Source organism: Echinops telfairi, unplaced genomic scaffold (assembly GCF_000313985.2).
Source record: "Echinops telfairi isolate 266 unplaced genomic scaffold, ASM31398v2 ScPeMD7_7463;HRSCAF=8501, whole genome shotgun sequence".
Taxonomy (NCBI): domain Eukaryota; kingdom Metazoa; phylum Chordata; class Mammalia; order Afrosoricida; family Tenrecidae; genus Echinops; species Echinops telfairi.
The window spans coordinates 8,218,319-8,240,640 of record NW_022111363.1 but is presented as its reverse complement, the minus strand read 5'-3'; the positions used below and the strand labels follow the sequence as shown (position 1 = coordinate 8,240,640).

General features: G+C 54.1%; 1 protein-coding gene across 2 annotated transcripts in view; it reads left to right on the top strand.

Annotated features, from left to right (window-relative positions):
- ZBTB16 (zinc finger and BTB domain containing 16) overlaps positions 1-22,322 on the top strand; it is a 235,015-nt gene that overhangs the window by 762 nt on the left and 211,931 nt on the right. The window contains exon 2 of one of the 2 annotated variants that reach the window (XM_045283603.1): positions 2,376-3,733. In XM_045283603.1, coding sequence (XP_045139538.1) covers positions 2,466-3,733 — 1,268 coding nt within the window. In that variant the 5' untranslated portion in view covers positions 2,376-2,465. Of the gene's footprint in view, positions 1-1,812; positions 3,734-22,322 lie in introns of those variants that run through there. The other variant, XM_004712813.3, reaches the window with a different exon arrangement.

Below are 22,322 nucleotides of genomic sequence, written 5' to 3'. Positions count from 1 at the left end.
CCCTCGCTCCCGCTTCTTTCTTTCTGCTGTCTGGCTCTCCAGGAAAAGTTGAATCCCCAAGTTTGGTGCAGTCCTCCAAGTTGCCGGGGGGTCTCTGGGAACTGTGTGTGGGGCGGGGGAAGCGAGGTCCATCCCCCTACTTTAGCGGGTGAGCGGCTGGCTGTGCCCACGGCGCCCGGCTCGGCGCTGCAGCCCGCGCCAGCCGATCGCGGGCGCTTGGCGGTGGGTGAGGGAGACGCCTGACCCAGGGCCACCCTGATTTCCCTCGAGACCCGTAGAGCTTGTATTTGGAAGGGAATTTGGGGAACCATGCTTTCATTCTTTCGGCTGCGCCTTCTTAATTCTCTGAAATCCCGTCTGCGGAAAGCTAGCTGGGCGCAGACGAATGGTTGCTCTCCCAGTCAGGGCCACAGTTCCCACCCCAAGTCGGCAGCCAGTGTCTTGACCAGCCACCCTGTTAACCCTTTCTAGGTGAGCTTGCGGCCCCGGAGCCAAGAGGACTCTGGGGGTAGAGGCCAACAGCGCTGGCAGAGGGAGGTAGAAACCCTGGGCTGTTTTGCAGCTGCTTGGTTCACTGCAATCGTGGCCCCACCGTGGCAGAGGCTCGGGCGCCTGTGCGGTCTTCAAAAGGGTTCTGGAGCCCCCAGCCCTGCTCCTGAGCTGCGCCTTGGCAGAGCCCTTTGTCTCCCTGCCTAGTCTTCCCTTCCCGGTTGCAGCGTGAGGTGGACCCAGGTGCCCCATCTTACCAGTGGTGCCTCCATTAAAGTCCAGGACTTGCTCACTCCTGGGAGCCCACGCGCCACACTGGCAGTTGACGGACCCAGCAGATGCACCCCTGCTATAAACCAGCCAAACACTGCCAACCAGTCAATTCTGACTTATGGTTACCCTATAAATCTGGGTAGAACTGTAAAAACGTGGGTCTTAACTCTTTATGGGGGTAGACTACCTCATCTTTCTCCCATGGAGTACTGGTGGTTTCAAACAGCTGACCTCCAGGTTAGCGGGCCAATGTGTTCCCACTTCCTCACCAGGGCTCCTATTCCCCGGCTGCGGGGGTCTGTGTTTCTTATGATTTTGCTTCCGCCTTCACCACCTATCTCCTTGGCTTTTTTTTTTTTTTTAAGATCCTCTTGGCCCTGGGTGCTTGGGTGTCAGAATCCGTGCAGTACCTCACCTAAGTGTGTTCTCATGCGTCCACTCACACCGGTGCACGCTCCTCCCTCCCCCCGCTTTTGGGTTGCATACATTCATTCCACCTAGGGGTGGAAGAAGGAGACCTGGTGCCCCAGTGGCTCATGCTCTCTGCTGCTTGCCTGAGAGGTCTGCTGTTAGAACCACAGGAGGAAAGACCTGGTGATCCCCTCCCATAAAGATGACTGCCACCCCCAACCTAAGTGGATTCTGACTCATGGTGACCCACTGTGAGAGCCCAGACTGCCTGAGGTGGATGGTGGGTGGCTGTAATCCTTAGAGAAGCAAAAGGTCACATCTTTCCCCTGTGGAGCAGCCAGTGGGTTTGACCCACTGACCTTTCAGTTGTCAACCAAGCGCTTCAGTGCTGCACCACCAGTCTCGGAAACCCTGGGGAGCATTTGACTCTTTCCTACAGAGCTGCTGTGAGCTGGAAGCTACTTCACACCAGGCAACGACCACACCGGTGGGAGTGACCTAAAGTGGTGACCAACTCGAGTGTGGGTGCCTTCGGAAGGGGTCAGGAGGGGCAGGGCTCTACCAGGTGTGTGCGGCCCTGGGAAGAGGTCTGATCTGGAAGGGCCTAGCTTATGTGGAAAGGCTGCATCTGAAGGAGGAGAACCCAGTTGCCCGTTGGTTTCTGTGGGTCAGGGCTGCTGTGCCCTGTGGCCCCCACAGTGAGGCAGGTGTAGGAACACTGTTTTGAAGGTGAGCTTGGCTGTGCAGGGCCTTGAGAGCAAAGTTGAGTGCTTAGGGTGATGACTAACAGAAGGGATTATGTTCTTGTTCATTTTAAATAAGTGTGTTTGTTGCAGGGGGTGGGGGGCACTTCCCCATGATTAGAGTTGGCCATGTGCAGAGTGCCCCTACTCTCCCACTTCAAGAAAGCCCAGCATGCTTAGAACCTCATTGTGATTTTTGCATCACTTGCTGTAACCGATGTGGTGGGTGGTGACTTCTGCATACAGTGTGGCAGAGTTTGACCTTGTTAAAGTGGAATCACCCTCTTACCTCTCATCAGGCCTGGCCTGGCAGCTTTGTAAACCGCCTCCCCCACTCTATTGAAGTCTGGGAGGGAGGGTGTTGCTGTATCGTTCAAATTCTTACTTTTCAGGGCCACAACTAAACTGCCCAGGGTGCTGTCATTCACCTATCACTTCTTCTTCTCCTCTGTTCTCTAGCCCCTGTAGTTGGTCCCGGAAACCCACCCTGTCCCGCCACGCAGAGTCCAGAAGGAAAGAGAGCCCCATGCCTGAGCTGCTGGGAGCACCATGGATCTGACAAAGATGGGTATGATCCAGCTGCAGAACCCCAGCCACCCCACCGGACTCCTGTGCAAGGCCAACCAGATGCGGCTGGCGGGGACCCTGTGCGATGTGGTCATCATGGTGGACAGCCAGGAGTTCCATGCCCACCGCACGGTGCTGGCCTGCACCAGCAAGATGTTCGAGATCCTCTTCCACCGCAACAGCCAGCACTATACGCTGGACTTCCTCTCGCCAAAGACCTTCCAGCAGATTCTGGAGTATGCCTACACAGCCACACTGCAGGCCAAGGCAGAGGACCTGGACGACCTGCTGTACGCGGCCGAGATCCTGGAGATTGAGTACCTGGAGGAGCAGTGCCTGAAGATCCTGGAGACCATCCAGGCCTCGGATGACAATGACACCGAAGCCACCATGGCGGATGGCGGGGCTGAGGAAGAGGAGGACCGTAAGGCTCGGCACCTCAAGAGCATCTTCATCTCCAAGCATTCCAGCGAAGAGAGCGGCTATGCCAGTGTGGCTGGGCAGAGCTTCTCGGGGCCTCTGGTGGACCAACGCCCTTCAGGCTCCACCTCCTTTGGCCTTTTAGCCATGAGCCCCACCAAGGCTGCTGTGGACAGTTTGATGACCATAGGACAGTCCCTCCTGCAGGGAACGCTTCAGCGTCCTGCAGGACCCGACGACCCCACGCTGGCAGGGGGTGGGCGGCACCTTGGGGTGGCTGAGGTGAAGACGGAGATGATGCAGGTGGATGAGGTGCCCAGCCAGGACAGCCCTGGGGCAGCCGAGTCCAGCATCTCGGCAGGCATAGGGGACAAGGCCGAGGAGAGAGGCAAAGAGGGGCCCGGGACCCCAACTCGGAGCAGCGTCATTACCAGTGCCCGAGAGTTGCACTACGGCCGGGAGGAGAGTGCCGAGCTCCTGCCGCCCTCTGCGGAAGCTGGCCAGGTCCCCCCTGGGCGCCCAGAGCACGCCGGGCCCCCGGCTGAGAAGCATGTGGGCATCTACTCCGTGCTGCCCAACCACAAGGCCGATGCGGTGTTGAGCATGCCGTCTTCGGTGGCCTCCGGCCTCCACATGCAGCCGGCCCTGGCGGTCTCCATGGACTTCAGCACCTACGGGGGGCTGCTGCCCCAGGGTTTCATTCAGAGGGAGCTGTTCAGCAAGCTGGGCGAGCTGGCTGTGGGCATGAAGTCGGAGAGCCGGGCCATGGGCGAGCAGTGCAGCGTGTGTGGGGTCGAGCTTCCTGACAATGAGGCTGTGGAACAGCACAGGTAGGCCCCGCAACACCTCCGTACCCACCACCAACCTCCCTGCCCCAACTCCCTTTCTTCGAACCCCTGCCCTCCCAGCTGTTGGTCAAACACCCCGCACGATGGGGGGCACACATGTCAGAGTAGGCTGAGGGGACCAGAGGGCTTTCACGGGTTAGGGACCACGTGGTAAAAACTCCACTTCTTACTAGGCTTGTCTCCTCTTTTGCCTTTGGGCTTCTTAACCCTGCTGGTTGGTGATTCCTTTTAAACCCAGAGTGGAGGGAAGGAAGTGGGATTCAGGACAAGGGTCTCTCACGGCCTGGATCTGGGCATTGCACTGCTGCCACACGTACACACTTACTCCCCTGACTTTACCAAGGCCGGCTCTTTGCAGTTCAGGTCATGGATGCCGGAGCATTGGGCAGGCCAGAGGCCGCCTGGCCACAGTGTAAGTAGCAGGTTCTGACCACTGTTCTGGTGAATGTTCGTCATCTCACTGCGTACTCGCCCTTCGCGTTCTCTGTTCCTGTGCGCACACTTAGGAGGTGCCGGTTCCAATTCAGGTGGGAAGACTGTGTGGAACTGTGAGCCCTGGCCTCCTCCCAGCTCTCAGAGCCTTGTTCTCATCCCGTCCCTGCCCACACTGGAGGCTGTACCGCTTTGGGCTTGCACAGGCTTCTGTGTCCTCCCTGGCAGAACAGCTCTCTCGGAGCACCTGCCTCAGTGCGAAACGCTTTAGGCGGAATCGCAGTTCTGTTGTAACAGACCGGAGGTAGGACATGTGCTTCTTTGCTGTAGAGGGTTCTGAGACTCAGACATAAAGTACCTGTTCCCCAGACCCACCCCGTGAGCAAAAGGCGGCGGCGCTGGACTCCTCGCCAGGGCTGAACCCCTGCACTTTGCTGCCTCTTGGAGTGATTCTGCCCTGAAGAGGACCATGCCCACACAACAGGGTATCTTAAACCTGCTCCCCAGAAGCAGTAATGATGGAAGGGCTCAGTGATGTGTTTTTATTTTCTTCCCCTGTTTGTTTGTGATAACCGTATGGCTGCCAGTTGACTGGGGCTAGCCCTTGGGTGGGATTCATGGAGTAAAGGAGGCGGCTTTCTGTTGTCAGCCAGTGTAACACGTTCCCGCACACCTTCTGGCCTGCTGTTTGCTCATCTTGGGTGGATTCTCCAATTTTGGCAAGCACGCTCCCTCCGTCCCCATCCTCTGTGGCCCAGGTGGGGAGGTGAGTGAGAAGGTGTGGGGTAGGGGACTCTGCAGGTCAAGCAATCGCCCTGGGCTGGATCTGGTGGTGACACTGCCTAGTAGGGCATTGCTGCTGTTAGGTGCTGCCAGCTCCCCGTCGGGCCGTGCTAGGGCCCACTGTTGTCGCCATGGTGTCAGTCCAGCTCATAGAGGGCTTTCCTCTTTCTTCTTTTGCTGACCTTCAACGTAATCAAGCATAGGATACCTACTCCACGGACTAGTGTGTCCAGCGTCCATACGACAGAAATGTCGCCATCTTCACTTCTAAGGAGCATTCTGACGGGATGTTCTAAGGTTGGTGGGTTTGATCCACGGTATACCTGATAGTCTTCACCAGCGGCACAATGCAAAGGGTGCATTTCTGCTTCAATCTTCCTTATGTGGTCCAGCTTTTGCCTGTATCCAAGGCGATTGAAAACACCAGGGTTTGGGTCAAGTGCAACTTAGTCTTCCGGATGTCTGAGGTGTGTGTTGGTTCTTACGGTTGGCCCTGTGGAAAGTGCAGCTAAGCTAAAACGTAATCAGTTGGGTGTTTGGGGCTTTTTTGGGTGCCTGTGCCATTTTCCCCCGGTGGGTGCGAAAAATAACTGCCACCAAGGTGTGTCTTCTTGGTGCGTGCAAAGTTCAGAAACAGAAAGAGGTGGTGTCACTTCTGGTTCGGACTTTCCTAAAGCGGGGAAACCCCCTCCCCAAACCCAGCGAGATAAGATAGCTCATCACCTCCAATCGGATGTGGATCATTTATTTCGTTTGAGGCCTATGAAGAGAGAGGGGATGGTGGAAAATCATTTTTCCCTGGGATCTGGTTGGGTCCTGATGGCCGCTCCTCAGTCAGAGTGCCACATCCCTGTTCTGTGGGACCCCATTCCTCTGGGGGAGAGAGGGGTGTCCAGCCACGTCACATCCCAAAGAGCACGCCTGGGTGCTGGTGTGGGCCATGTCTAGTGGCGAGAGGTTGGGATCGTGGTTTAGCCTTTCGAGCTTGCTTTGTTCACCCTTTAAAGTGGAGCTGGTCACAAGGGTTGGGTGTGGAATTAATGGAATAACATCCAGAGGTCACGAGAGCTGTGGCTAGCACACAGTCACCAGGACGTTGACGGATTGGCCCTCTGTTGTTACCTCTTGTGTCGCCCCAGTCTCCGCAGGGTCCCTGTTGCCTCTGCGCTTGAGTGGGCAGTGCCCTCTGCGCTGCCTCCCACCAGGGTTGTGATGGCTGCCAGGTCCTCTTCTCATGCGTGTGTGATGGAGGGGCGCTGTCTGGGGACCCTCGGGGTCCTGCTGCGCGCTGGTGACAGGGAGAACCCCGGGGCTCTGAGTGGCTAATCATTTAGAAGGGGCTGACCAGTCCTGACCAGGCCTTCCTTCCGAGGTCTGAACTGAAACCTGACTTGATCCTACAACCGCTGCTTGGCATCCGGGCACATGAAGTATTCGCACTCGCCCCAACGGGGAGGAAATGTGCCAGTGTGTGCCCAGGCCTTACTCAGAAGACACCCCCGTCACTTCTGTCTAGATATTGCGGGGAGCTCTTCTCCCTCTTTCTCACGCTCAGAGCTCCAGGATGAATAGACGACTTGCCTATTTCTTGCTTACTCCTTGACCATACCCAACCCCATCCCCCATCCCCAGATGCTTCTGGTGGAAGGAAACAGCACTACAACTAGAAAAAGATACTGCTGAATCCAGAGCTGGGGATTCTACTGTTAAGAGACTGTGGAATTGGCCCCATGAAGACAGCCTGATGCACATGACGACGGGATGGGCTACAGGGTTGCTTTTGATGCCGCTTAGGCTCCGTTGTTTTTCGTTGTTGATGAGTTGGCCCCAACTCATGAAAACCTTCAATATACCAGGATCCCAGGCTGCAGGTCCTGCAGTGCTGCCCTGATGGTTGGTCCATTTGAGTCCATTGTCATGATGATTGTGCTGGTTGGTCTCGTGGGGGTTCCTCCTCCTCTCTGCTGGTCCTTTACCACGCACACTCTCATCTTCTAGCAACTGGTCTTTTCTGATGATGCATCCAAAGCAAGCAGAGGGAAGTCTCTCCATTGTTAGTTGCCAACATCACAGCTCGAACATGCGGACCCTTCTGTCTGTCTTCCCTTCAAAAAAAAGTATTTGTTGTTGGTGGTGAGAATATAGCCACTCCTCACTCACCACCATGGCTAGGCTCCACAGGGCAGGCTGCCATCCTACGTTAGCATTAGATGACAAGGAAGGATGACCTCATGAGGTCACAACACGGAGGGTGACTGTCCACAACTCTCCCACTACACCGTTGTGTAATTGCCGAAGTGAGTCGGTTGAGAATCACAGTCCAGCCAAGTTGACACATACCCACGGTAGCCAGCATTACTCTTGCCTTACACATTGGCACGTGTTATTGCCAGACATATGCTGTTAGTGCATGGCATCGCAGATCTTTCCCTGTTGCTGTAGATGTGCTATGTCGGATCGTGGGAGGAGTTGCTAAGTGAGGACTGGTTGTGTATGTGGCCAACCCCACACCCCTTCAACAGTTTGCCCATATTCCTTTTAGTTGGTTTACATTGATTACATCCTTTGAGTGCAAAGGTCACACTTCTTTATTATTCAGCTTTCTTATGCAGAGGAGGCAATTGAAGAGAGCAGCTTGGGCCAGGCACACCTTAGTCATCAAAGTGATGTCTTTGCTTTAGAATTTTTTAAGAGACCAGTAGGTTAGCGTGTTGGTGAAGACTGAGTGCCCAGCAGTTTTCGTTTCCTCTCTTGGGGCATGTGGCTGGTGGTGTTTGGGCATGAGATGAATAAAGGAAAGAGGGGGTGAGGAGGGATAAGTGGTAGGAAGGAGTGAAGGGAGGGAGGGAGGGAGGGGGCAGGGTTAGGGGGTGATGTAGATAGGAGAGCTTGTTATGGAATCAGACCAATCCATTTCCACGGGACATAATCCCAAGGTGGTATGGAGTGGGCAGGGGACATATCGGTGCCACCAGTAGTTAGAAGGAAACAATGCCATGGTGATTTTGGCTACTCCTGTCATGAAGAAATGAAAGCCATGTGGCCTTGGATTGATGGAAAGACTAGACACAACATTTGAGCGCATAATTATCTAAATGATCTAGTAGGAAATTAGGTCAGGAGACCTGCTAGAAAAGCTGTGTTTTCTAGGCAGGTGGAGGAATATGCTCTGGACCCCAAGAACTTTTCCAGTGGGACCCACATTACTCCACACTCAGCCTCTCTTCTCCCTCCCCCACCCCAATCTCCTCTGCAAAGGGGGAGCAGTTCTGTCTGTAGGCCCGTCTGCATTTGACTTCTCTGGGCCTGGTGCACCTGGTTATTCGGAGTCAAAGACAATAAGGTTGACTGAAGTGTGAACACAGTCCTCCTTTATAGCCCCTAGTTCCCCTAGGCGCATATAGCCTTGTCTTCATATGCCCATGAATTCGGTGCTGCAGAACTGAGTTGGGTTTTAGTTTCCTGGAGCCAGCCCTTGGACCAGCTGCCGTAGGTCTTGTGCACAGACACAGCAGGAACTCCTGGCTGGTCCTTGAAGGGTTACCCAGTAGCCACGGGGGCTGGTTCTCACCCGCTCTCAGGACCCCTGTGTGCAGCCCTCCCGGATGCTTCTTGGGTGCACTCGCTGTGTGGTTGAGATGCCAGAGTCCAGCCTGGCCCTTTGCCAGCTGTTCCGTCTTCAGTAGAGCAACAACAGTGGTGGACCTTGGTGTAGGCTACTCGACCTTGGGGAGGTTAGAGGTGGCACTGAACTCCCTCGATCTCAAACCAAGGTCTGTTTTGGAAAGGGATGTGTTGTGGCACAATGGTAATGACAGGCATAGCAGTAACCATGTCTGCTGTCACTGTAGTACTTTCTCCTTTGCTGGGCCAGTTTCCATTATGTTCCTTTCGTACCGTCTCAGCCTTCCCTAGGGGGCCCGGCAGGTCCATCATCCCATATCTGAGATTGATTATGAAGTCTGAAAAGCTCTTGAAACGAGTTGGCTTTTACGCAAGTTTGCAGCAGACTCCTTTTAGTGTCAAAACCCGCTCTCGATTGACGTGAGGCTATATTTATCCCGCTGATTTTGAATATTCATATGTTTTGCTGCAAAAAAATATTAATGTGTCTGATTACAGCGTGCTGCCCTTGGCTCTGCTGGAGCTGTTATGCAACAAACACCGTCAGTGTGCGAAAATCCCTCAGTAACATCAGACACATTCTGTTTTCTGAAGCACCTACCCGAGTGTGGTGGATCTGGGCGTCATGGTGGATAATCAGTTCCATTTTATAGATGAAGACAGGGAGCCCTGGATCGAATCAGGGACTTGCCCCAAATGACATAGCTACACCTGGGTAAAGAGCCAGGTGCTCATCTCACCTTGTCGTGCCCGTTCCTGGGTGCTGTGTGCAAGGCCATATAAGAACATAAGCATTGCTGCTCTGGGCTGGCGCCATCTGACCTAGTCTCCAGTTGCCAACAGCATCCGTAAGATACCACTGTGGGAGGCCATGGCCATCTTCCTTGACGTCAATCGGAAAGGTCAGGTGTATCCCAGCTTCTGTGGGGAGCTATTTATGGGCTGTTCTGTCATTCACAGATTTGCCCAAATCCTTTTTAAAATCTGTTTCTATTTCCAGGAAGTATCCTTTTTGGGGTAATGAATGACGTCAGTCCATTACCTCCCGGGCTCCTGGAATTCTCCTCGGCTTTTGGAGAGGTTGTGGGTACTGGAATTAGGAAGATGGTAGAAGACTTGATGCCGGGGGACCCCGCCCGCCCGCCTGCAGTGGGGACTGAGCCTTCAGGCCCAGCGCTGCGACCTCCCACTCCGCCACCATTGCCTGTCCCCTTTCACTCTGAGCTGTAATATTTTCATTTTTAGTTGAAACTAAGTTCTTGGATGAGTTGTCGCTAGGTAATGGAGGCCTATTCAAAAAACAAACACGCAGGCGAACAAAATCTTCTTTTGCTTGTCGAGCACCCACTTAGAGCTCCACGAAGTCCTTTTGGGGACTTGGATTTTCGCCCTCCTCTGGAATCTGGATGGGCGGCTGGGCCAGCTCAGTAGGAGCCTGTTGGACTCTACCCTGAGTTGCCTTTCCTATCCTTGCATGCTCAGCAGTCACTGAGCTGATCCAGACTAAAACTCCCGGAGCGTTGTTTCTTAACTTTCTAATAGGAATTAGGTGATCCTTAGGAGCCCGAGTGGCGTCGTGGTTTCTCGTTGGGCTGCTAACCACAAGGTCAGCAGTTCAAGCTCACTAGTCGTTCCTCAGGAAACAGACGAGACTTTCTACTCTCCTGAAGATTCATAGCCCTGGAAACCCTCGAAGGCATTTCCTCCCTGTCCTGCGGAGTGGGAATTGACTGGATGGTAGTGAGGTTCATTTTGGCTTTTTGAGGTGAAGGTGTGCAGGTCAGATCACCGTTTTTGCATTTAACAGCCAATCAAGCTTCCCAATGGCTTGTCCTACCCCAACCCCCCTTCTCTGCTCACCATTGCCTTCTGCTTCCCCTCCCTCCCCGCTCGCCTGTTACTTCCTCTCCCCTCCTGTCTGATCCCACCCCAGGTAACCAGCAGTCTGTTTTTCTTTTGGTTTGTAAACCTTAGAAAAATGAAATAAGAATCACAGTGGTCTCCGACAGCCCTTTTCCTTTTGCGATTGACTTAAAACGCCACTCGGCATCGCATCCTCCACCCTCCCGCCTGTCCCGAGGAGTCTCACAGCGTCACCGTCACCGTTGCTCTGGTGGTACGTGGGATTCTGTTGTGTGTGCACACCGAGGGCTCTTCATCTCGTTTTCCACCGATGGGCGTGCAGGTGATTTCCACCCTCTTGCTCTTGTGCACAGTGCTGCGGTGCACGTGCGTGTGCACAGCCCTGTTGATGCTATGTTCTTTCTTTCATTCCTAGAAATTAAAAGAAAAGGACCTCTCTCATCTGGTTCCCGTGGAGGAAAGTTGCCTCCTTTTTCAGCTGAGTGCAGTCCTGTTTCCATTGCTGTCACTCTCAGAGGGGGCAGTAAGTGGCTGGAAGTTGAAAGCTACGTCGTTCGTTCCACATCACCCGCTGCCCCCTCTCCCCCTGCGAATTCTGGGGAAACTAGTTATGATTCTTTAAAATAGTGATTTCCCTCAACTGTTGAAATTAAATTCCATTCACAGTTCTTTTGACTTCTTGCTAACTCGGGAGGAAAACATTTCCGATCACTTGAATTGTGTGTGTGTGTGTGTGTGTGTGTGTGTGTGCGTGCTTTATGGATGAGTTCAAAACCAGTCCAAGAGCCAAAGTACAAACATGCGCGCTTCAACCATGGAGTATGAATGTAACTCACCTTGCCTGTTGAGGCTACCTGACTTTTTCATAACAACCATTTTCTGACGATGTGTTGCATGAGGTGAATCTGCTGTACAAGGCCGCTTTAGAGGATTGAAAAGCAAGGGTGTCACTTTGAGGATTCAGGTGCACCTGACATTGGAGCGTTGGACATAAGTAAGGAATGCATTTGAATGATGGCACTGGGGGAGAATATCGTAAGTACCATGGACTGCTAAAAGAACCAACAACTCTGTCTTGGAAAAAGTATGGCCAGTGTGCTCCTTAGAGGTAAGGATGGCCAGACTTTGTCTTACATGCTTTGTCAGGAGAGACCAGTCGCTGGAGAAGGACACCATACTTGGTAAAGTGGGGGGGCAGCAAAAAAAGGCAGGCCCTTGAGGAGATGGATGGGCAGTGGTTGGCACCGTGGGCTCCAGCCTAGGAACAGTTGTGGGAATGGTGGGGGGCGGGGCAGGCAGTGGTTTGTTCAGCTGTGCATAGGCTCGCTGTGGGGTGGCATGGAGTCGGTGACACCTCACATCAACCACGACCGTTTTCTTCGTTCGATTCTCTTTCAGCCAGGCTAGAGGAAAACCTTGACTCCAGGCCAGTTATTTTGGTGGGGGGCAAAAGAATAAAATAAATTAAAAAATCACCGAGGCACTTGACGCCCCATCACGCAGTTTCCTTTGAATCGGTGTGTTTGGATCAGAGTATTCTGGCTTAAGAGTTCTGGCTTCCCCAGTTAACCTCCTGTGTGGCATAGCATCCCGGGACTTAACCTTGCTGAACCTGGTCTCCAGGAGCCATTCCTGGGGAGGCTAGAAGGTTTGGAGCAGTGACTCTTTGGGGAGTGTGAGCAGCACTAAGCCGGTGCTCCGTGTATGCCTGTTGCTGTGCTGAGTGTATGGATGTGGGTCGTCAGAGGGGTAAGTAGATGAGGCTAGCGGTGCAGGGTAAAGTGTGGACTGGTTAGCGTCAGCCAGGATTTGTGCTGGTCCACAGCCGGCCCTCCCCCAGGGTCTCTTCTCCAGTAAAGGTCAGTGTTGGGCCGTACCTTCCTGCAGGAGTAGCTGCCTTGGGAGCTGAGTGCTTGCAGCTCGCGGACACACAGGCTGAACCTGCACCTCTCCGGAGAAGCGATCTCTTGTACCACTATGGCCAGGGTACTCTTTGTCCCATTGACCTGAGGCCTGGTGAGTCATGCAGTCCTTGATTAAATTTAGCCGGGCAGTTCGCCACTGTCATCAGTTCCAAATGCTGGGGCGGCTCACCAAGGCAGTGTCCTCTTGCCCGTGCAAGTGGCCTGGCCTGCAGATTTCCATGGACGCAGAGTGAGGCCCAGACCCCTCCCCCCACCTGTTGACAGAAGTCCTGTAGGGGACAGGGGGAGAGTGTTTCCAAGAGTGGGTTCTGCAAACTCTGTTTTGAAAGCCTCACACGTCCCAGGTTCTGTGTTAAGTGAATTCATAGCATCTCTGTCAACTTCCTGGCTGCCCTCCCTATGAGATGGGCACGTGGGGGGTGGGGGTATTCATTTGGCACACACTGAGAGCTTGGTTGGTTGGCTTGCCCAGGGTTGAACAGGCAAAGGTGATGCATAGAGCCCCACCACGGGCTCTATGTCACACTGTTCTTTCTGGGCTACTGTAAAAGCCACCCTGGGGTCTTAGGTCCCGGATGGACTCAGAAGGGATGGGGGATGAGGGAGGGCCAGCTTTCTGTTCCTGGCAGCCTGCTGACCAGCAGGACCGTGCTTCACATCACCTGGCCTGCCTCTTGGTTTCCTCCTGTGGTGGAAGCGGAGGAAGATCGGAGAGTGCAACTCGCCGCCAAAGGCTCCTGTCTTTGGGGACTGAGGGGTCTGGGTACGAGGGCTGCTACTGCTATGGACATGAGCCTTTCATGCTGACTCCCCACAAACCCCACCCCAACAAGGGAGAGACAAAGAAACCTGCTTACACAATAATTCTCTGCTGTTGATTTCATGCCCACATGATCAGAAATTCCCCTTTCTACCTTTTCTCCTTAAAAACCCCTCTGGCCTTACGCTGGCCTCATCTAGAAAAGATTCTGGCTGGGTTTTGCCTTTGAGAGGCTCATCTCTGCAGCCGTGAGGAGGGAGCTCGAGAGGCGTAGAAACTTTGGCTTGAACCTGGCAAAACCTGCTGAATCCTACCTGCGTTTCTTGCTTTCGGCCTTGTCCTCAAGCCCCGATTTTCTGCGGCCTGTGAACAGATTGTGCTTAGCTTTGCAGTAGCGGCACCCGAGTCAGATGTGAGAACTTCCTGAAACTGTGCGGCATGACTGATGGCAGTGACGAGAAGCCGGTCACAGAAATGTTGAAAAGGGAAAATGTCGGGGCTCGCCGGTGGCGGTGTGCCGAGTTCTTGCTCTCTGTTCGGACTGCCCAGAAATAGTAAGTGAGGGCATGGTGTTGGTGGCGGCTGGAGAGTTGGCCTTTCACTTGTGGCGGCCTTATACCCAAAGGATGAAACACCTGGTCCTGTGTCACCTCCGTGATAGGGGGCAGATCAGCCTGTTCTCTTGTGATCCCCTGGGCTTTTACTGGCTAGTGTGGGGAAGTAGATCCCCATCCCATACTTCCTATTGTCCTAGAGCAGGGATGGGGAACCTCCTGTCTGCCATCCAAGGCCAGAGAAATCATCAATACCAGCTAACGTCACCCCCCCCCCCATCAAAGAGAAGTTGTTCAAGCCATCGCATTAGGGGTGAGTTAAATGTTTGACCTACTATGAACCAAACCCCTGCCTCCCCCGAATTTACTGCCATCGAGTCAATGCTGACTCATAGCACCCCTGCAGGGCAGGGTAGGACTGCCCCGTGAGTTTCAGAGACTGTCGCTGTTGACAGGAGTAGAAAGCCCCATCTCTTTCCCTTGGAGCAGCTGGTGGTTTTGAACTGTGGATCTTTTAGATCACAGCCCAGGGCACAACCACTCTGCCTCCAGGGTTTCTCTGACCAGATGTAACGGGTTAATTTTTGAGTTGATAATTCTGTATGGCTGGAGACTAATGTAATAAATATCGAAATAGCCATTGGCAGAAAAATAAGATTCCCTACTCTTGGTTAGAGATGCTGCTGAAAGTTGTTCAGCACCCTAGCAACCAGGCAAGCCGTTGCTGACAGACTGAGAGTGACCCAGCAGAAAGTGCCTTAGCCGGGAATTGAACTCAGATCTCCTGGATGGGAGCCGGAAATTCTACCACTGAGGAGCTGTAAATTTACCAGCCTGCACACAGACCATGGCCACTGCGCACGCCGAGATCAGGCACGGACACAAAGATGGAAATCAGTTGGGCCAATAAACTTGAACCTCTCTCAGTGGTCAGCTTCCTCTTCTATGGAAGGAGGCTAGACCCTGCCTCTCAGTGTGGCTGTAACGTGTCCATTTAGCAGATAGGAACTTAAGGTAACCGATAAGCCCCCAGCAGGGCCACGCGGGGTACCACCTCCCTATTACCCCTTCCTTTTGTGACCCCAACCAGAGACCTAGGGCTAGAGGCCACTACCACCCTCGCCTGGTGATGGTCCCCAAGTGGATCAGCAGAGTTTCCTTCCTAATACCATTAGTCTCCTTGGCATGACTTTGGCTGGCAGAGTGAGCAGCAGATGTGTCCGGACCAGAAGGACCCTCAGGGTGAGCCATCAGGCCTGGAGGGTTAGGGGAAGCCTTGCAAGTGCTAATTTGGTGGGGTGGTGTCATTTAGAGTAGCTGGAGGAAATGCAGGGGGATTGTTTGAAATTTATTTATTTAAGCTGTGCAGCAGGTTAGGTGCTGCCCGGGGTCTGCTGTGGTTAACCCCTCCCCTCTCCCCGAAGGAAAGTCCCTCCCCAGCCCTGAAGCCCAGGCTTGATTACTTCCAGAGTTGGAGAGGCAACTTAGTGGGCTCTTGTTTCTTGCCCACGTACCTTATTAGTAGCACCTGGCATCATAGCCCACTAATGGGAACCAGCGCTCCCCCCCTGCATGGCCAGTGACAAGTAGCCCTGTCAGCCAGAGCTCGCCATGCGAGGAAGTTCCTATTAGCTTTATGGTCAGGAGAACTTGTCCTGTTCAGGAAATGAATGTTGCCGCTAAAGGTCCTCGGCCCTGACCCTGGTGGCGTAACCCGTGCGGGCCGGAGAGACCCCTCGCAGGATGCTTGGGATTTCAGCCCCTCTCTGGTTCTTGTCATACGTAAAGAGGGAATCATTGTGGTATGTTACAGCCTTGAACTTTTGATTTATTCTGTGAGGGGGACTTAACCATTTCCCTGCCTGGAGGGCCTCGCCGTGATTGGACTGTGTGTGTGTGTGTGGAACATGGGAAACAGAGACCCACTCCCCCCATCCCACCGCCACCAGACTCAGCAGTTGTCTCTGGGAAGTGAGATGTCTCGCCCTTTTATTTCTCTCTCCATGCATTCTGTTCGTCCTTGGTGGTGGGGTTGTGGGAAGCGCTGTGTCTGGAGTGGGATCTGGCTTTGAATTCACCCCCTGCCCCTCAGAAGCTCCGGAGGTGGAAGGCACCCCGCTGCTCTGTTTCCTTGTACACGGGGCACCATCAGTAATACCTGCTTCAGGGAGTCGGCCTGTCCTCTCGGAGCTGATGATGCCCAGATGGCCCGCAGGCTCGCGTGCCGCTTCTGCGGGCGGTGCGTACGGTCCACAGGGACAGCACCGTGAGCACAGGGAGACCCTTTGCGCTGGTGCTGTTCCTCCCTTAGCCCAGCCCAGCATGGGATCAAAAGGAAGGCCGCGCAAGCTGTCCCTTGTCTCTGTGGGAAAAGTTTGTAAGTGTGATTTTGGGCAGAGAACAGGGGCATTTGACCTCAACCTTGAGGGAAGCTTTCGCCTGCCTCTTTTTGGGAAGAGCTGTTTTGTGATTGTCTGGCAAATGGATGCGTGACTGGTGTGCCGCCGCCGTTTCAAAGCAGGTCCACCCTGGACAAGATGGGGTGATGAGGGGAGAGGCTAGCGAGCAGGCCATTTCCCTGTCTGCCTCAGCTTGCATGGCGTGGTGGACAGCAGCTCAAGGGACAATAAAAACACCTTGGGATCCTGTTGTCTGGCTGGGTGCAGAGAGCAAGGAGGAGACTGGGCAGTCCAATGGAAGCTTGGAGACTTGGGGTTTCAGAGTGTGGGGCACACATACCCAAGGGAGATAAGCTCTCACTTCCTCTTAACCTCCTGCCCACCCTCTGTGTGGGATGTGGGCACGCGTCTCAAATACCAAGCAGCTTTGCTCCCCCACCCCCCCTTCAGAGCAGGTGAACGCTGCTTTGCAGGCCCGTGTAGAGGTGGGTTGGGAATCTGGAACATTCCATGGGAAAGTCAAATCGTGACAGGTGTCCCCTAAATTAAGGATCCGTTCGCATTTGTGAGCCTTCCTCCCTGCATCTCCCCTCCCCTGCCCCTCTGGCTGAGGCGTGAGGATGGTCGCGGGCACAAGGCGGAGCTGCAGCCAGGTGGAGGGGTTCCAGGGACCCACCGCACCACGCGTGGCTTGCAAGGAAAACCTGTGAGGGTGCGGACCCAGGACCCACCGAGGGCCCATGCCCCTGACCCCTGTCCTCAATTCCAAGCACAGCCGCTTTCACTGCCACCTCCCTCCCGCCGCCCGCTGCCGTCATTATCCACTCTTCTACTTTGTGTGTTGTCCTGACAGCTCTAAGAGTGGTTTTGTTTTTTTTTTGAGCTGAGTAACTGCTAAATACTCCCTAGCAGTCAGATTCAATGGCTGAGGGTGGGGGAGCGGGGTGGGGGGTGGGTAGGCCAAACCTTTGCATCTCCCCTTGCAAAAGTGAAAAATATTTCTGTTTGCAGTTAATTTTAGTGGCAAGCAGATCATGTTAACTGGGCGTAATTGCTTCCAGATACTGCGGAGGGTTTTGTGTGTTGGGATGAAGGGTCTGGTAAGTACTTACTTCCTGTGTAAATTAGCCCATTCCATTCAGTCTTTCATTCGCAGCAGCCCTGGGTCCTGTCATTTGGCTCCCAGGCTCCCACTCCCCAGCTGACAGCCTGGGGTGACAGGCATCCTTCTCTTTCCCTCTGGGTACGGCACTTTTTGTCTCTTGTGGCCTCTCACCCTTCCGTGGTTCCCTGTGAGTTTGCCCATCACACCATATGGCTCCGGCTTGGGCCCTAGACGCCAGTCACCGCGTGCAAAGGCAGATGCCCAGTGGGCATCAGCGGGCTTCGTCTCCTGGCCACGTGGATTGCATCTCACAGCCACCCTGGGTTTCCTGGGACATGCTTCCCAATCTTGGAGCTGCCCTCTCTCCCTTACAGTTAGCCCTGTGCCTCAGAAACCCAGGTGAAGGGCATGATGGTGTCAGTGCCTGCAGACGCACGCTGCCCTGCCCCACTCCCCCCACCAGTGAGAAACCGGGTAGCCAAGTGCCACTGCAGCCTTTCCAACCCTTGGTGGCCCCACGTGTGTCAACGAGAGAGAAGCGTCGGCCGTGGGTTTCAGTGGCCAACTGTTCAGAAGCAGATCTTCCGAGCTGCCTGTGTGCACCCTCGAACCCCCAGCCTTTGGATTAGCAGCCTGTGGTGTGAGCCCTCGGACTCGTCCTGCAAACATACAAAATCAAGAAATGAAATGGTGCTGGGGAGGGGGCGAGGGGCAGGCTCCCCGGACTCTCCAGAGTTGGAGTGGAGGAGGATTGTGGAGAATTGTCTCCGAAATCCCGCTTTTGTCCCCTGGTCAGCACCGCATTCTTGGTGCTATTTGCATAAGAGGCCGCTGTTTATCTTCCTCCATCAGGCCCCCTGATAACCCCTGTGGTCTGTTTAACAATCTACGAGAGTAGATGACTTGATAAATGCCTGCTTTTCCAGTATGCGAAGATAAACTGGAGGGGCGGTGGACGTGGGGGCGGGGTCAGGGTGAAGGATGGTGTGTTGGGGAGGAGGGGCCGGGTGGGGAGAGAGGGCCCGCTTTCAGAGCGGTGAGGAGAGGGTGAGGCACCTGATGGGAGAAATCTGGCATCTTGGTAAAGTTTATCAGCCTCCTGCCTGCACCTCCTGGTCTCTTCTTGCACGTGGACAGGCAGTTCTCTGTGACCCGTTCGCACGGGGGGCGGGGAGGGTGCTGGTGATCTGTGCGGCTGTAGTTCCATTCTCTCTGAACCCACCTCCACCCCGCTAAGCCAGTAAGTTGGTCAGTAAGTAGGTAAGTCATGTTTACTGGAAGTCTGCACGTTCGGCATCGTCACGAGGTAGGCTTCTCCCTCCAAGGCCCTGATGGCGTTGCTGCTTCAAGCCGAGCACTGGGTTCTGGAAAAGGCTTGGCAGAAAAGACAACCTTTGACCCTATCACCTAGTCCCTCTGCTGTGCGGGCACCCAACAGGAAGGTCCGGGCTGGCTGCTAAAGTCAGGCACCCAGCTGATCGCTTTGTCTTGCCGTCCTTGCCATGTCTGCAGACCATGGACGGTGCTGTGCCAAGCAGCGGGCATCTTCCGGGACAGCCTCACCAGGAGTTGAAGTAGAGCAGGCGCAAGGTCCAGGAGATGCTGACGATAGAGCAATGGAGCCCAGGAATTGGGGGCCAAGGTGGGGCATGGCTCCTCACTCGAGGAAGGGACTCCTGGGGAGGTGCTGGGGTGATGCTTTCCATGGCTCACGGTGTGGGATCCTCGGAAACACGCAATCTTCAGAGCCAGGCCTCGGGGCTCCAGCGTGAACTCTGTGGCTTTGGTGGCCAGGAGGCACTTGGTAGAATGCCTTCCCCGTGGGAGATTCCCGGCCTGCCAGTGCACCTCACGCACAGCCACCCCCACCCCCCACCCCATCTATCAACTGAGGCTGGTGCGTTGTGGTGATGGGGGTGGGTTTCAGCAGAGCCTCCACACTCAATACCCACTGGGAACACAGGCCTGCGTGCTTCCCCAGCCCAGCAGTGAGACCCTTAGCGGTCACAGAGATCCCATTCCCCAGAGAAGCCAGGCTGGATCGGGACCACACAGTGTTTCATTCTGGGGTGCGTGGGCTTGCTGCTTGCGCGGCCTCTCTGAGCCCCTATTTCCTTTACCTGGAAAAGATGAGGTTCATGCCTTGTAGGCGGTGATAGGACCCCAAATGTGCAAAGGCACAGACCCTGTGAAAGGCCCAGGTGCACAGCTCTATCAAGCTGTGGAGTGAGGACCTTTCCTCACTGCTGTGGAGTTGATGTTGGCTCATAGCGATCCCTTGGGACAGGAGAGAACTGGCCCTTGTGAGTCCCTCAGACCCCGACTCTTCCCGGGAGTAGAAAGCTGTCTTTTCCCCACTGCTGGTTTCAAACTGCTGATCCTGCTGTTAGCTGCCCAACGTGTAACCAAATGATGCCACCAGGGCCCCTTGGAGTTAGGCTATTAGGAGCCTGATTATTTTTGGCCCAGGGGAGAAGCTGTGAAAGGAGCCAGTGAAAAATTGTGCTTTTTATTTTTGTGTACTGATCCCATGCTAGCAGTCCTTAGGTAAAAAAACAGTCGGTGCATAACGTAAGTCCCCATACAAAGAGTTGCTGCTGTTCTAAAGGTGCCTGTCTATCCAACAGTCCCCTAAGTGGGAGATGCCGCGTGAGCAGTTCAGAGTGCTTTCTTTGGGATGTTTCATTTGCGTCATGTATTGTTGTTGTTGTTGATACTTTTGCCTTGTTCCTCAGGGAGAGCTGGGTTTGGAAACAGTCCCAGTAATTCAGGCACAACGCTGGTGGACTTTTAGTGAATGGTTAGCCCTGCCACTGACTCTTACGCCAAAGGCAGATTCAGGAAGGCGTGTGCCTGCTTCTCACTTATTGAGGGGTGAATGAGGACGTGCACCAGACCCAAACTAGAATCAAACTCACAGCCATTGAGTCAGTTCAGACTCATGGGGACCCTATGGGGCAGGATAAAACTGCCCAGTGGGTTTCTGAGACTGTTGTTCTTTATGGGAGTAGAAAGCCTCATCTTTCTCCATTGGAGTTGCTGGTGGTTTTGAACGGCTGGACTAGAGGTTAGCACCCTTGTGCACAGCCATCGTGCCACCAGGACTCTTTGCATCAGACTGGGTGGGGGGGCTTGTGATGTCCAGCGGCTTGGCTGGAATCCCACTGCTGCTGCAGATGGTGTGGGCCTGCAGCACACCTCTCACTGCTGCCTGGTTTTTGCATTTGTGCTTTGAGTTCCTGTGAGTTAGCTCCAAACGTGGCTTGTCATCAGCAGATGTGGCCCGGGGCCAGAAAGGACAGACTGGGTTTTGACCAGTGCATCTGAAGAGCCTGGTGGTCCGAGTCAGGATCCCAGCGGACCCAGGGGGCCTAAGGGAACTCATATGTGAAAACGCTGGCCTCGCTCGATCTTGGCGTGTACCCAGCACATTGTTCATCTCTGTCCTTCATGCTGGGCAGTGGAGGGAGGGCCGCTAGCTTTCTAGGTGAGCCCCAGTCCCCTGAGGATGGCCCGTGGGACCGGCCCATTGGTGACCTGACTGTGCAGCAGAGTCTGCCCCCTTCTCTCCTCATCTCTGCCTTATTTATAGTAAACCATCTGAGAACAGAGTGTCAAAGTGAAGGATGAGTCATCCCCATTGAAACCATTGATGGCATAAATGAAAGCCGAATGCTTACTATGTGTTTTGCACGGTATTTAAGGCCAGGTTGTGCTAATTTGAACATATCCTACACGGAATCTGTGAAAGTATACATAGATGGGGTGGGGGCAAACTCAGGTTTTTAAGCAGAGGAGAATTCTTTATTGAAAGATTCATGTCCGTACCCCCTTCCCTCCTTTTATTTACTTCAGATCATATTCACATCATGCTGCCACCCTAATACCAAGAGGGTTAGTCAATGGCGCGGGTTTTTAAAGATTTACTTTGTGGGGTTGAGGAACAACCGAGAAGGGGAGTTGCGGTACGTGCCCTAGTGATTTCTCTCTCCTTATGCCATTTCAGGTGGGCATTCTCCACGTGGAGCCTTCCACCTGCCTGCCGATGTGGGTTGTCAGGGTGACGGGATTCTAGAATAGGCTGGGAGGACCCTTGTGGGCATTTATTTCAAGATGTTTCTTTTAGAGCAGTGGTTCTCAACCTTCCTCACGCCGCGACCCTTTCCTACAGCTCCTCACGTGGTGGTGACCCCCCCAACCGTAACATTGTCATTGCTACCTCATCACTGTCATTTTGCTATTGTGATGAATCAGGCGACCCCTGTGAAAGGTTCGTTCGACCCCCCAATGGGGTCGTGACCCCCAGGTTGAGAACCGCTGTTTTAGGGAGCATAGCTAGAGGCCCAGGGAAGTTCTGTGATTTGCATAGTCACCCAGCAAACCAGGAGCAAAAGTGGAAGTGGAACTTCCTTCTCGTATTCTCAGTCTACTTTTTAAAAGTCCTCCTTCACGCATTGCCTGGGCCTGCCTTCCTCTGCTCACAGCTTTCACCGCCGAGGAGGTGAGAATATGCTCTGACTTGGGAGCACATTTTGGGTTACAGGGAGCGTGAAGGGTGGGTCTGGGCCCAGTGGCTTCTCTTGGAACACTCATTAACCTCCCTGCTGCTCAGCCCAACTCGTCAAACATACGAGAGGCCCTCACGCTTCCCGTTACCTTTTAATCCCATTTCCCCATGAAATTTTTTTGAACCCCCCCTTGTCCATTTGAGTGCTGTAGACTCCTGCACATGGTTGGGGGTGGGTTTGAGTACAAAAGTGAGTAAGACATCAGACTTACCCTTACGGGTCACGTAATTTGAACAGCAACAAAAAACAGCAACGGGAACAAAACCGCTAGAACCACCACCACCACTACCAAAAATAAACGAGCAAAAGCCCAGACCACCACGGCATCTGTGGCTCTGCAGTCATTTCTAACTCGCGTGGCCTCATGTGTTACCGAGGAGAACTGTTCCGTGGTGGTAGTATCTCGGGTGCCCTCTTCATGGAATTGGATCTCCAGGCCTTTCTTCCATGGCACTGCCAAGGAGGTTGGAACTGCCAAGCCCTAGGTCAGAAGTGCAGCACAATCCCTTTAACAGCTCAAGGCTCTGCCCGCTGCCCTGTGGGACGAGGACTGGCAGA